At 39.4% G+C, this 12,874-nt stretch overlaps 1 protein-coding gene across 1 annotated transcript; it reads right to left on the bottom strand.

The window, feature by feature from the left end:
- Nucleotides 1-1,977: 1,977 nt before the first annotated feature.
- Nucleotides 1,978-11,860, bottom strand: LOC137265721 (barH-like 2 homeobox protein). The gene is made up of 3 exons (XM_067801162.1): nt 10,555-11,860; nt 5,983-6,191; nt 1,978-3,602 (listed from the first exon to the last, which is right to left on the bottom strand). Exons 1-3 carry the CDS (start codon nt 10,892-10,894, stop codon nt 3,198-3,200), a joined length of 954 nt encoding a protein of 317 aa, XP_067657263.1. The 5' UTR covers nt 10,895-11,860; the 3' UTR covers nt 1,978-3,197.
- Between the last annotated feature and the right edge of the window lie 1,014 nt (nt 11,861-12,874).

Raw genomic sequence — 12,874 nt, 5'->3', positions numbered from 1 at the left:
GACCGGTTCATCCATGATGGAGTGGTTCATCCATGATGGAGTGGTTCATCCATGATGGAGTGGTCCATCAGTGATGGAGTGGTTCATCAATGATGGATTGGTTCATCAATATACGATTTGGTTATCATTATCCCGGTGGTTCATCCATGATGCAGTGGTTCATCGACGATGGAGTGGTTCATCCATGATGGAGTGGTTCATCCATGATGGAGTGGTCCATCAGTGATGGAGTGGTTCATCAATGGTGGAGTGGTTCATCAATATACGATTGGGTTATCATTATCCAGGTGGTTCATCCATGATGGACCGGTTCATCCATGATGGAGTGGTTCATCCATGATGGAGTGGTTCATCCATGATGGAGTGGTCCATCAGTGATGGAGTGGTTCATCAATGATGGATTGGTTCATCAATATACGATTTGGTTATCATTATCCCGGTGGTTCATCCATGATGGACCGGTTCATCCACGATGGAGTGGTTCATCCATGATGGAGTGGTTCATCCATGATGGAGTGGTCCATCAGTGATGGAGTGGTCCATCAGTGGTGGAGTGGTTCATCAATGATGGATTGGTTCATCAATATACGATTGGGTTATCATTATCCCGGTGGTTCATCAATGATGGACCGGTTCATCCATGATGGAGTGGTTCATCAGTGATGGAGTGGTTCATCAATGATGGAGCGGATCATCCATGATGGAGTGCTTCAGTGTTGGAGTGACTCGTCAATGTACGACTGGTTCATCAGTGTACTGGAGGCCCATCAATAGAGGGGCTCGTCACTATACGTGTCGTTTATCAACATAGGTGTAGGTCAGCAATATACGGATGTTTCATTAAAGTATATGCGAGTGGTTCATCAATAAACGTGTGGTTCATCAAAACCCAGATGGATCATCAAGACGGGTGTTTCGTTCATGTCAGTGTAAGTTGTGGTTTATCTATATATAGAGATATACGTAGTGTGTGATTCGTCCAATTGCAGGACAGTTTATCAATGAACAATTGTTTCCTCAATGTGCTGATGAGACCGTGAAGATATTGGTCTTCAGTAATCCATGCTTGTCGAAAGTGGCGAATAACGGGATCGGTGGGTCAGACTTGCTGACTAGGTTGATACATGTCATAAAATCCCAGTTTCGTGGATCGATGCTCATGATGTTGATCACAGGGTGGTCTGGTCCAGACTCGATTGTTTACACCGCCGTCATATAGCTGGACCATTGCTCAGTGCGGCGTTAAACATCAACCAGTCATCAATATATGGGTGTTTCATTAATACACAGGGTCCGTGTGATCGAATGCGCTTGGGTGGTCGAAACCCCCATACTTTATCATAGACTCGCTGCCGTCCTAACGCTATGATCTCTGCGAAACGGGCCGCTATCGGTCATCAACGCGGGTGTTTCATTCGTGTAGATGGCAGTACGTCAATGTTCGGGTGGGTCATCTGTGTGGGGGATAATTTACCAATGTACGCATTTAATCACTAACCACTGTAGCGATATGGACGAGAATCTCGTTCACGGACACTAAAGATAGCTATCATTTTAATAACTGTGTTGGTTGCATCGATTAATAATGAACATGCACAGTATCCCATATATAAGGCAGTATTAACAAAATTTAACGAATGTCATAAGTAAAACACCCAACCTTAATCATTATATTAATTTACGAAGAGTTCTGTAGTAATGCCATACTATCTATGAGAATGCATTTGAAAGTTAGTTTTATTTGAGCAATAATGGCAAAACTGGTGAATATATTGAATATCTCTATAGCCGTCAAATAAAACGCTCCAATCACTCGGTCGATTACCGGTGTGTATAAGTACTCTGTTTAAGCAACAAAATACAACGTTTCGGTTATCGATCCACCATTGGCCGGACGAAAACACGAGGCCCCGGGGTACGCTCTTATCGATGACCGGAAACAAAATCGATACAAAAAATAACAGATCGAATCGCGAGTAATTATAAAAGGATATTTATTGACCTCCAAGTCTACACAGGCTGTGGTGATAGCTGACGATGGTGTGCATTATCAGAAACAACAATACGAGTGTCATGTTGCGCTTGACTGGAATCCAGCACGTGAACATTGCAATGAAATACAACAGTTGCTTACAGTCATGGGGAACATATATTGACAATCACAATAAATCAGTATTGTGCTGTACGTTTAGAGTTCATCTACGGTGAAGCTATTCCAATCACTGAGACGCAATCATTAAAACTTTGATTTGTAATTGACCGAATCAGTCGCCTCAATGCCTTCGTACTTTAAGTTGGGAATTCATAGATGCGAACCGGATTAATCAATGATTAGAAAGGAAGAACGTCTGAGTACATTCGGGATCGCTTTACAAATGTTCGTCTAACTGTGCTTCATGTTCAGCTTGAGTAAAATATTGTACATTTTGCACTTATGACTTAATATTCAAATGAGGTTAAAGACAACCAAGTGTTTCAAATTGTTTTAGCTAGTCTATCTCAAAACGACAAACGTTATAGTAATATGAAACAAATACGATGTCCTTAACTCTTTTTAGTAGTATGTGTTGCTTTGTTGCGTGTTCATAAAAGAGTGGGAAGCGTATTTTACGCCGTTGAGTAGTACTTTAATGACAAATGTGTTATTTAGAAGAAAGCATGTCGCATTGGGAGTTTAACGCCAATCATTTTATTTCATCCATATTTTGGCGGGGAAACGAATCAGAGTTTGGTGTGGCTGAGCCATCACCACAGGGCTACCCCGCCTCCCCCTTAAACACCGTTATCATGCTCCTGATTGTCTGCAATAAACGTTAAGGCTTAAACTGCACCCTTAGGTAAGAATAATAGTGATAATATATTCACAACACCATAATAATAACGGGCACCAATACGACCAAAAGGTGTGATAGTGATCTTAGTAATACCTCTCGACATAATAATGACATAAGAACGATGTTGTACACGACGTCTTGGAAAGTAGCATGTCCACGTCACACAGCGTTAAGTTCACAGTCATGTGTACAAAGAAATGAGCTTCCTGGCACCTTTCTCGACCAAACGTCACACTGCCATTAGTTCAATCATTTGTACAGAGAAATGAGCTTGCTGGCACCAATCTCGACCATATGGAAAAACGTGTGTTTCAGAAGTGAGATATCGTTGTTTACCCTTATCAAAGTTGGGCAAGGTCAGGGTCACTGGGACGTCACCGCCACAACGTCGTAACAAGGCAACACCGGGACATGCTCCTCCAAGTTGATTTCCGTCGGTTCTTCAACTTTAATTGTCTTTTCTTCCTCAGATGACGAGAAATTTAACACTTTTGGGTCTGACTCACAATTTGAAGCGGAAGTGTCTAAATTTTGCACATGGCCATCAACAACATCGGACGCCGACAATGAGTCTGATTCTGTCTTGGTCAAACGGTCGCCATCTTGAATTTCATCTTGGATGCTTTCGTCTTTGTCCGTAACCTTCTTGCATTTCATGTTCTTCAACAAGTTTTTCTCCGCGTTCAGTTTATGTTCGGCCGCCTCGGCACTCGATATATTTTCCTGTTTCTTCCATTTTGTTCTTCTGTTCTGGAACCAAATCTTCACCTGAAGAGAAAGAAATGTTTGGTTAGAAGGTCTCTCACAGTTTTCCAAACACTGCGAAGATGAGGGAAAACACTCCTTAGAGCTCAAACACCCAACAAATGATATCTTTTAACACCGAATTAACAAAACAGGTTTCTTTTCCTAAGTACGTCAACATGGCATTGACACCATACGTGAAAAGCTATTAGCACGCCATCAACATTGAGAAAACCTAAACAGCAGATGGCTGCCATACTGTTTTGCAAACGCTACTAATTGCTCCGTCCTTAGGAGATTTAGGCAACACATCACGTCTCAACATAACCTATGTATCTGCGGTAGTGACTTAAAACATATTTAAGTACGTTATTTGACTCGAGGTAAGACGCTGTTGTATGTTTTAATACCATGAAACCCGATACAAAAATAACTCTTAAGCAGACAGGACAACACTGCGTGTGAGTGAGTATTTTGTTACGCCGCATTATCCTGTCCTATCATAGCGGGACGTGTCGCATGTGTTCACATAAAACCCGAGCATTTTTCACAAGAAAACGCTTTAGCATCTAAAACCTCCATTTTCCAAGCCAACAAAGAACAGGCACGAAACTCCAACGTTTATGAAAGATAACATGTTTTAGTTTTACAGCTTGCAATCCTTCATTAAGATGTCATTTCTAAATTATGTAGCTTGTAATCCTTACTTCAGATAGCATTTCGTTTAGTACGTTGTTAGTGTGGTAATTTAAAGTCAGCATATAGCCCAGGATCGAACAGTAATCTTATCGAAATGTGTATTCTCGAAATTTATTGCAGTAAATTAGGAGCAATTAATGTTTAATGATGTCAAACTGTCCAGAGGTATTTACGGCAGTGACATAACTGACATGAACGCTGGAAATACCCTCAAGATAACGTGATTAATTAATTATTTAATTGCGCTTTGTTTTATGTGCAATAGCCATGGAATAAACAATGGTACATTATTATGACTGCTGTCATTCTAGAGCAATGTTTGGATATGGGAACATATTGTCTTCTCTATTCCTCTGCCGGGTCATAAACATGCATGTTTTGAAGCTAGGAATATGACTCTGAGTTTATTGATTCAATATCCAGTGCCTTAGTAAAGCTTTCAAAACGTTTATTGTTTGACAAATAGTAATAATTGACTTGTTTTTGAATGTGTTTGTGGATCGAAATCAGTACGTTGCATCCTTGCCTATTGCAGACATTTCGTCTGATTTGAGGTTTTGCAACTTTTATTAAGCACTCGTAACAAAAATGTTCTGCATCATGATCTGTCATATTTTCCAGAATTTGCCTCAGGTGGTCTTAAAAAAATGCTTTCGTGTGGCTTTCTCTGAAATTGCATTGGGAGGATTAGAGGATATGAGGGAAGGAAAACGCTATTATTTAGAGTATCATTTCAAGATTTATATTCCTGTTGCAATTTATCATATAACACAAAATCTACAGCTAAACAGAATCCACATTTCCTACATTGAAAGAAATATTTTTGATACCAAAGTGAATAGTGTTAGGACTACTTTGCAGTGAATAACAAAGATGAGATTAAATCGGTCCGGTTTCAGTTTTAGAGCTGCATCACTCACGGGGCTGTTCTGAGTTAAGATAATCATGACAGTGCAATGTTTTGCTTAACTGTTTGTGTCACAGACAAAGCCCCCAATCGTTCGTTTATTTCCTCATTAAACCATCGTAAGATTAGCCTAATTAATCTCAATGGAGATGTCGCTGTAAGGAGCCACGTGGATTTATTGTGGCATTTGACAATGACTGGTCCCTCGAGACCACGTGACACCGGTCCCGCAGTGACTATCCATCTGCTGGCTAAGTGTCAAAGCTTGACTCTCTGATCTAAAATGTTTTATCCAATTGATAATCGCCAAACGCGTGTCGAAATATGAGCCGCAGGCGCTTTATTCAATAACCATTAATCTCTTTCATTGTTTACGCGATGGCGAAAAAATAATTCTAATTAATGTTTTGTTCTGGACAATTCGGAAAAATATTAATATGTCAAATTCTGTTTGTTGAAAATAAACAAATCTGCCCGCGTTTCTAACACGATTCATGGAATTGATGTTAATGTATTCATTAAGACAAGGTTGGCTGGGAGCTAAGATTTGGAACGTTCTTTATATCTAAGCGGTTGCAGAAATCTAATTTCAGATAGTCTCCATCAATTAAATTACTCTATGACTAAATTACTCTATATAAGGATTTTAATGATAATAACCTTTATTACCATTTGAGTGAAGTGAAAACCATTGAGTATTGACTTTCGTAAACTTGTTTGAATGATATTATGATAGTTGATGCAACACATGTGTTAAAAGTACATATGTTATCGATCATCACACTGCGTTTTTCATACCTGTGTTTCTGTAACATTCAGTAGCGTTGCCATTTCGGCTCTCTCGGCTGAGGATAAGTACTTCTTCTGCTCAAACTGCTTCTCCAGCTCAAATATCTGGCGTCCTGTGAATGTCGTCCTCGCTTTCTTCTTCTTCTGAGGCTGTCCGCTGTCCTTGTCGTCGCTCTCATCGCCGGATTTCTTTCTCTTTTCGCTCTGAGAACCATCGCCTGGAACGCAGACGCAACGTGCAAACCTATATTATCAGCAGTTTCACTACTTACGATGTAAATCAATAGTGTCACATGTAAAAGGAGGTGGTTGTCAATTAAGTTACTACTTTGGTACACTTCTTGTGTTTTTTTAATATGCTAGTGTATATATGATTTGTTCTGAATAAACAAGTGTCATATGAAACGTGTTAGATTTGGAATGACACTTCGTTAGCACAATACTGGAATGTGTACCCTTCGAAAGGAACCACCCCCTTTGCAACAACACGTCTCATGTAAAGGTAAATTGTTTTAAAAAAAATAGAGGAAAATACCATCTGAAATTTACTGTGAAAACAGTTGGAAATGTTGGAGTTCCTATACGCCTATACATCTATGAAAGATTTGGGAGCATTGTGTTTACACAAGAGACATTCTAACACCCACAGCCCTCCCGTGCTTGTCTTATACGTCTCATTAATGCATATAAATCGGTATTTTTTCTTGCAATGGTACAGTCAAAAACAAAGTAATTTAACCAAGAAGTTTAACTTCAACTTCGGATATACTGATGACATGATGTCATTCAATAACCACCAAATGGCCAATTACCCTCTACTGTTTTACCCTTCTGAATAAGAAACATAAGGCGACATGTGGTCGTATCATGTCTTTCATATTGCTATCTATGTATAAATATTCACAGAGATTTGAATGAAGACTTCAACTATCCAGTTGGCGATGTTAAATTCGACAAGTTTTATGCCACGTAGCCTCTGGTTCTTGAATTGTAGACTTTCATGTGATGATGGACCCGCGAAGGTCCCGGGTAGACTGGGCCTTCAGCAACCCATGAGTCTACACTTGTCGAAAGAGGCGACTAACGGGATCTGGTGGTCAGACTCGCCGACTTGGTTGACACATGTCATCGGTTCCAAACTGCACAGATCGATGCTCATGCTGTTGATCACTGGATTGTCTGGTCTAGACTCGATTATGTACAGACTGCCGCCATATAGCTGCAATATTGCTGAGTGCGGGGTAAAACCTAACTCACTGACTCACTGACTGACTCACTCACTCACACGCTTAATCAAATTGTTGTTTCAAAGGATTTAATGCTCATCAGTGCCAATAACGTCAGATTATCAAATGCAATGCTTTGTTTTGGCTAATAACATGTCGCACAATCGACTTTGGTTTGGTAGGTATTATTCAGTTATTGATATTATTCAATTGTTTTCATCTTTGGTTTAACATGAATCCATTAAATTTTCAACATTTGAAAAATGTAAACGAGAACAGAAACAGTCAAATGAAAGAGCATGTTCCCGAGAGATATGGAATATGGAACACTTAACACTGGGAGCAAGTGCAGTTACAAGTGGGTAACAATTATTCTCTTTAACTGCAGTTTTTGTTGTGCGGGCGGTTTCTAGTTTGCTGTGATAATATTGACATAATGTTGTGTTAGAAGTTAGATGACAAATGACGGAAAAAAGCTCTATTGACTATCGACAGCTTCTTGCATTGACGCATCAAATAGCATGTTATCACATGTCATTGTAGAGACACTGTTTAAGTAATATGAGTAATGAAATATGTTAATATTATTTTAAGTGTTAAAAAATACTTATGAAAATATTTTCTCTCTGTCGAGGACATTATTTATGAGTATACACAACGCAAACAAACTCCCGACACGCGTGCTGGTAGTTCACACCCAATCATGTCTTTTATAAAAAGTATTTAATGCGCGCATTAAAGCATACTCGACCAAGTTGACAGTGAGGGCCAATGACGAAGTCTCAATTTGTTTTTCAAAAGTAAATTCTACATTAAATATTGTGTTAGGTGAGTTGATAATATTTGAAACTAAATTATCCGATGACACGCTGTGATTTGTTTGGTCAGAAACATAATTGATGTTTGTCAAATGCAAAGAGCAGAAAACAAATACTAGAAAAACATACGTTTGGGTTTTTTTAAATAAAGTAAAGAAAACAAATATTTTCAAAAAGAAATAGTTCAGTCAGGTACAATATCGATCAACAAAAACTTTCCTTGTTACAAATTCGTTTCTTACCAAAAAAAAAGTGTTATGTCGTAGAACTACTTATTGTTAACATTTTCTTGTGTACATATCCTATGCACCGACATGTTCGTTAAACAAAACAACAAGGTGCTTCTCTTCTCCGTAGAAAGTTTCAACTGACAGTCCACAGTGAAACAAATTACCAGGGCTAAGTCACTTGCCACATAAACTCTAATGATTTCACTCATAGACCCACATCACCATTGTGTCGCGGGTGAGATGATTGTCAACAGACAAATGACGTAGTACCAAGGACAAAGACCATCAGACAATCAGTGTCACTACGATAAACGAGGCTTGTGGATAGCAATTAACAACAATTAACGCTATCCTTTTCTCTCTCGATCGCCTAATCATTACTTCGGGTCGAGGATGCCAGAGGGCAGAGCAGAAAAAAAGATAAAGGCTCTGAAAGACCAGGAGGGGAAAAGGATTTTTCTTCTCCCAGCGTCATAGCAATAAATGTGTCACTTTAAGCATATCGTTGTATAATTGTTCGGGGATAGACGATGAATTACAACTGACACACTAATGCGATTGATGTTGTCATATGATCATTGGCCGAGTAATCCGATGGAAATGACAATTAACTCCGAGGCTTACTAGGGTTAAGTGACGTCGGGGCTAATACACATTTGTAATAAACAACAGTAAGTGCTGTTAAGTGCCCAGAGTACGGGCACAACCGTGCTCTTTCAATTCAGCGCCAGACCCTGAGACCGATGGTCGAATTGTGGACAACTGCGTTATATTTTCTAGACGTATAACGTGTTTTTATATAGCGGAGAAAGCAACACGAAAGACTGGGTCATGTACAACAACACGTATTTCAATCTCCCATCAGTGTAACTTTAATGTTTGAAATAAGATTCCAAACTCCACCTTCAATTTGTTCACCTTAAAATTAAATGTTATAAAAAATTATTCATTTCATTCGTAATTCCGTTTCATTGAACACGATAACCTAATTACTATGCAAAAATAAATACAGAGCATATAAAACATTGCAATACAATCTCCCCTACCCCCAGCCCCCATATCAGAGTTACGTAACAGGTCTGCAAAATGCACTTTGGTTATAGAGGACACATAAATAATACATATATTTCCCCGTATGTTGATGTTAAAGTACCAGGATATATTGACTAGCATACAAGCTCAATATAATGGGGAAATGTTTCACTGACAGATATGAAAGACGTTACTAATATGTAATGGCAGTCATGCACAGTGTCTGAGCTGAACCGACCGGGTATAGTCTGTTATGGCCTGTAAAACCATAGTAACTCATCAACTGCAACACTACATTGAAAAAATCTGATAGCATGTTTTTCCACGTGAATAATAATGTATGCTCTTGCTCACTACGCTGAATACCAGTCTACTTAATGAGATCTAATTACCAAACAATTATTCACACAAGGTATTTATATTTTATTTGTAAGATGGTTTGTTGAAAAAATGCCACGATATTACTTAGTTCCCTAACTCGGCGCACAGGGTGAAAGCTGAAGATGCTTTTTTTTGTCAAGTCGACACTTCAGATTACAAATTAAATCTAACTTGTATGAGTCATTGTAGAGCACGTCTTGCGTTTGAAAAAAAACCTATGTAATAAACAACTTGTCGTTATCAGTGTAATTCCCACCCCTTGTCTAAATCGCTGATTAACCTTATTTTGGATATGGTTTAGAGATAACATACAGCGCTTGTTTATTTATTACACACACGTGGTCACGAATAGTGTCAATTTATGCATGTGACACTTGCAGTTAACTGGCAACTCGCGACTCAAGTGGTGCCCATTTCACATCACGCACCTGTTGTTGCGTAACATACACGTAATTATCAAATTAATTGAATGCAACGATATTTGAAAAAAACGAGAAAACGATGTAGAACTAGGATTAATTATGGAATGTTTATCAAATACTTATTTTGTTTGTTTTTAATTCAAGTACAGAACAGTTAATTTGTGATTAAATTGAATTTATGTTTCATGAAAGCGGATTCCGTTTTTAGCCAAAGGAGAATCCATTCCACATAACTGAACTATGTTGAAAATAACGAGGTTTTAACCCGTCTCGATGACTGGCAAATACCATTATTCAATAAAAATAAACATTACATAGCTATCACGTTCCGGTGATAGTGTTATCGAACAACATGGCGTGATTTCCAATCCTTAATGCGCCTGTCATTAAAAATATATAAAACAAATAATATCATCGATATGTACAATTAAGTCTGTGCTCAGTACTTTCAATGGCCAATAGAAACTCTTACCTGTTTTCGGGGAACTTGACGAAAGACGGTCACTCATGTCCCCACGGTGTCGAACCTCGTCATCTTCACTGTCAGGGGTGCGGTTCAGGGTGGGGCTGATGCGGTGCCGGGACAGCTGGTCAAGGGGTGAGGCTGGAGACAGACCCCCAGGGCTGGTGGAACACATACTCCCCCTCTCTTCCCTCAGTCCAAGGATATCTGCTATGAAGAAAGACGTAGGCTGCCTGGGTGGTTTCTCGTAGATGTGGGGGTGCCAAGTCCTGGGGGTGGTATACAACTTATTACCGTTGAATATTACCGGGTAAGACGCTAGCGCCTGGGGTTCCATCGTGCAATACATTATGAAGTCTCTTGAAAGAACACACCCGAATGAAATCTGGTCCAGCACAAATCACGAAGTTTCAAAGTCTTTAAGTGGTCCTCCAGTTCTCAAAACCTGGTAAGCATTTCGAGTTAATTACTGCAATGTCACTTGAACATGTTCCAGGTCCGCACGAAACATGCACCCTCCTCAGGTAAGTTTTAAAAACAATTAGTGAGCCACTTCAAGTATCTCCAATGAGAGTCTCACCACAAAATGATAAACAAACTCAAGACGGATAGGGTTAAGAGCGCCAGTGGTGTGATAAGCGCTGCCGAGAAGAACCAAATGCCCCGCCTCTTTGAGCTAATCCGCTTTAATCTCCACGAGGTCGACGAGAGGAGTATTTCCGGGTTGTTGCATAATTAGCGACTGTTTACCAACCTGCAGTCAGCTGATCGCCCATTGTCTTTGCCATCACCGTGGTAATTGCTGCTAATGACAAGCGCAGTTAATGACAATAGTTTATTGCCGTCGATTTCCCCGGTGCTAATAACACGGGTATATGTTTATAGAAGCGATCGCCTGTCAATAGCTGTTCTCATTGCGTCAATTGATCCGAAAACTTGTAAATTCCAATCTGGTGCTGAAGTTCATTGGCTCACTTATCAACCCGGCTCTTTAAATCCTGAAATGTCTATTTCAGTGAAACGAACACCTCTGTCAAGTGAAGAGGATTAAAAGTCGCTGGATGACAGTTCCACGACTGTTTCACAGTCTCTTCATATGTCATAAACTATATCTCCCATCAAATCAAAGAGCTGTCACTGTTGTGACAAAAGGTCCATTGCAATCAGCATCGATATAAATATCAGTAATATTTTCCACACAACTTGCTCTCAATACAAGCTCTCTCGCCGAGCGTCTCTCTGCGATGGGGGCTGCCTGACCGCTACTCTGACAGAGGTTGCGTCCCTCCCTAGCCCCTCACCCTCGGAAAGTGATAAGACTTCGGCGTCTGACGAGGTTTTTAACGCTGGAGACATGCGGGTCGTTGCAAATGCTCTTCAATTTGGCAGGAATTATTTGCCCCGTTGGGAAGATCAATGTAACGATCGAATGAATAATAGAAGAAAATATAGCTGCGAGCAGCGATGAGGGCTTCTTGGATGTTATGCAATACATCCATTTGCATCTGTGACGTACTTCCAATAGTAGTCATGGCTACAGATAATATTGATACGTGCTACTGCCAGTAATGGGAAATGCATAATTCTTTATGTTTCAATTCATGTTGGGTTTGAAACAGATGCTACCTGTATTAGAACATCAAAAGAAAAAATAACTTTGTGGTTGTCCATTCAGTAATCAAAGAGTGCATACGGCACAGCGATCTGTTCAAAATATCCAAAACATAAAGCTATAGCCTAAGCTGAATGTGATTCAATGCTGCTACATTCCAAGTCGGTTTATACAGTGCACACATTCTTTGAAAAAACAATTTAGTCCATGTGCAATGAAAATATTTGTCAAAACGCCTTGAGCAAGAAGAATTACATAGATATAGCACCCACATGATTGAATAACTCAACCTATTGATGGTGTGTGATAACTGAGTGGAAAGCTTTAATCTAACCTCTCCAAATGGACGAATACTAGTATATTACTCCAGGACCGGTGTTGTACAAAAGATATTAAAGCTATAGAATTCCACTGGAATTTCTACACGCATCTATACTAAGAAGGAATTAATGTTTATGAACTAACGATGATATCTGCTCTTTATGTAAAACTGACCAGAAAGACTTGTCAATGTGAATATGTAAAACAATATGGGAGAGTTTGGAACTATGTTTGAATGCCCATATTCATATGGATATAACTTTGGATACGAATCAGTTACTTTTGGCTATCCAGGCTAATATATCCTGCTGAATCACTCAATCCTACCGAACAAAAGGCATATTTTTCTATGCAATATAATAAAGGGCAACACCTTATCAATGGATAAGGTTATAA

This window comes from Haliotis asinina, chromosome 15 (assembly GCF_037392515.1).
Source record: "Haliotis asinina isolate JCU_RB_2024 chromosome 15, JCU_Hal_asi_v2, whole genome shotgun sequence".
Classification (NCBI taxonomy): Eukaryota; Metazoa; Mollusca; class Gastropoda; order Lepetellida; family Haliotidae; genus Haliotis; species Haliotis asinina.
The sequence above is the reverse complement of the archived record's forward strand: the minus strand, read 5'-3'. Positions and strand labels throughout refer to the sequence as shown.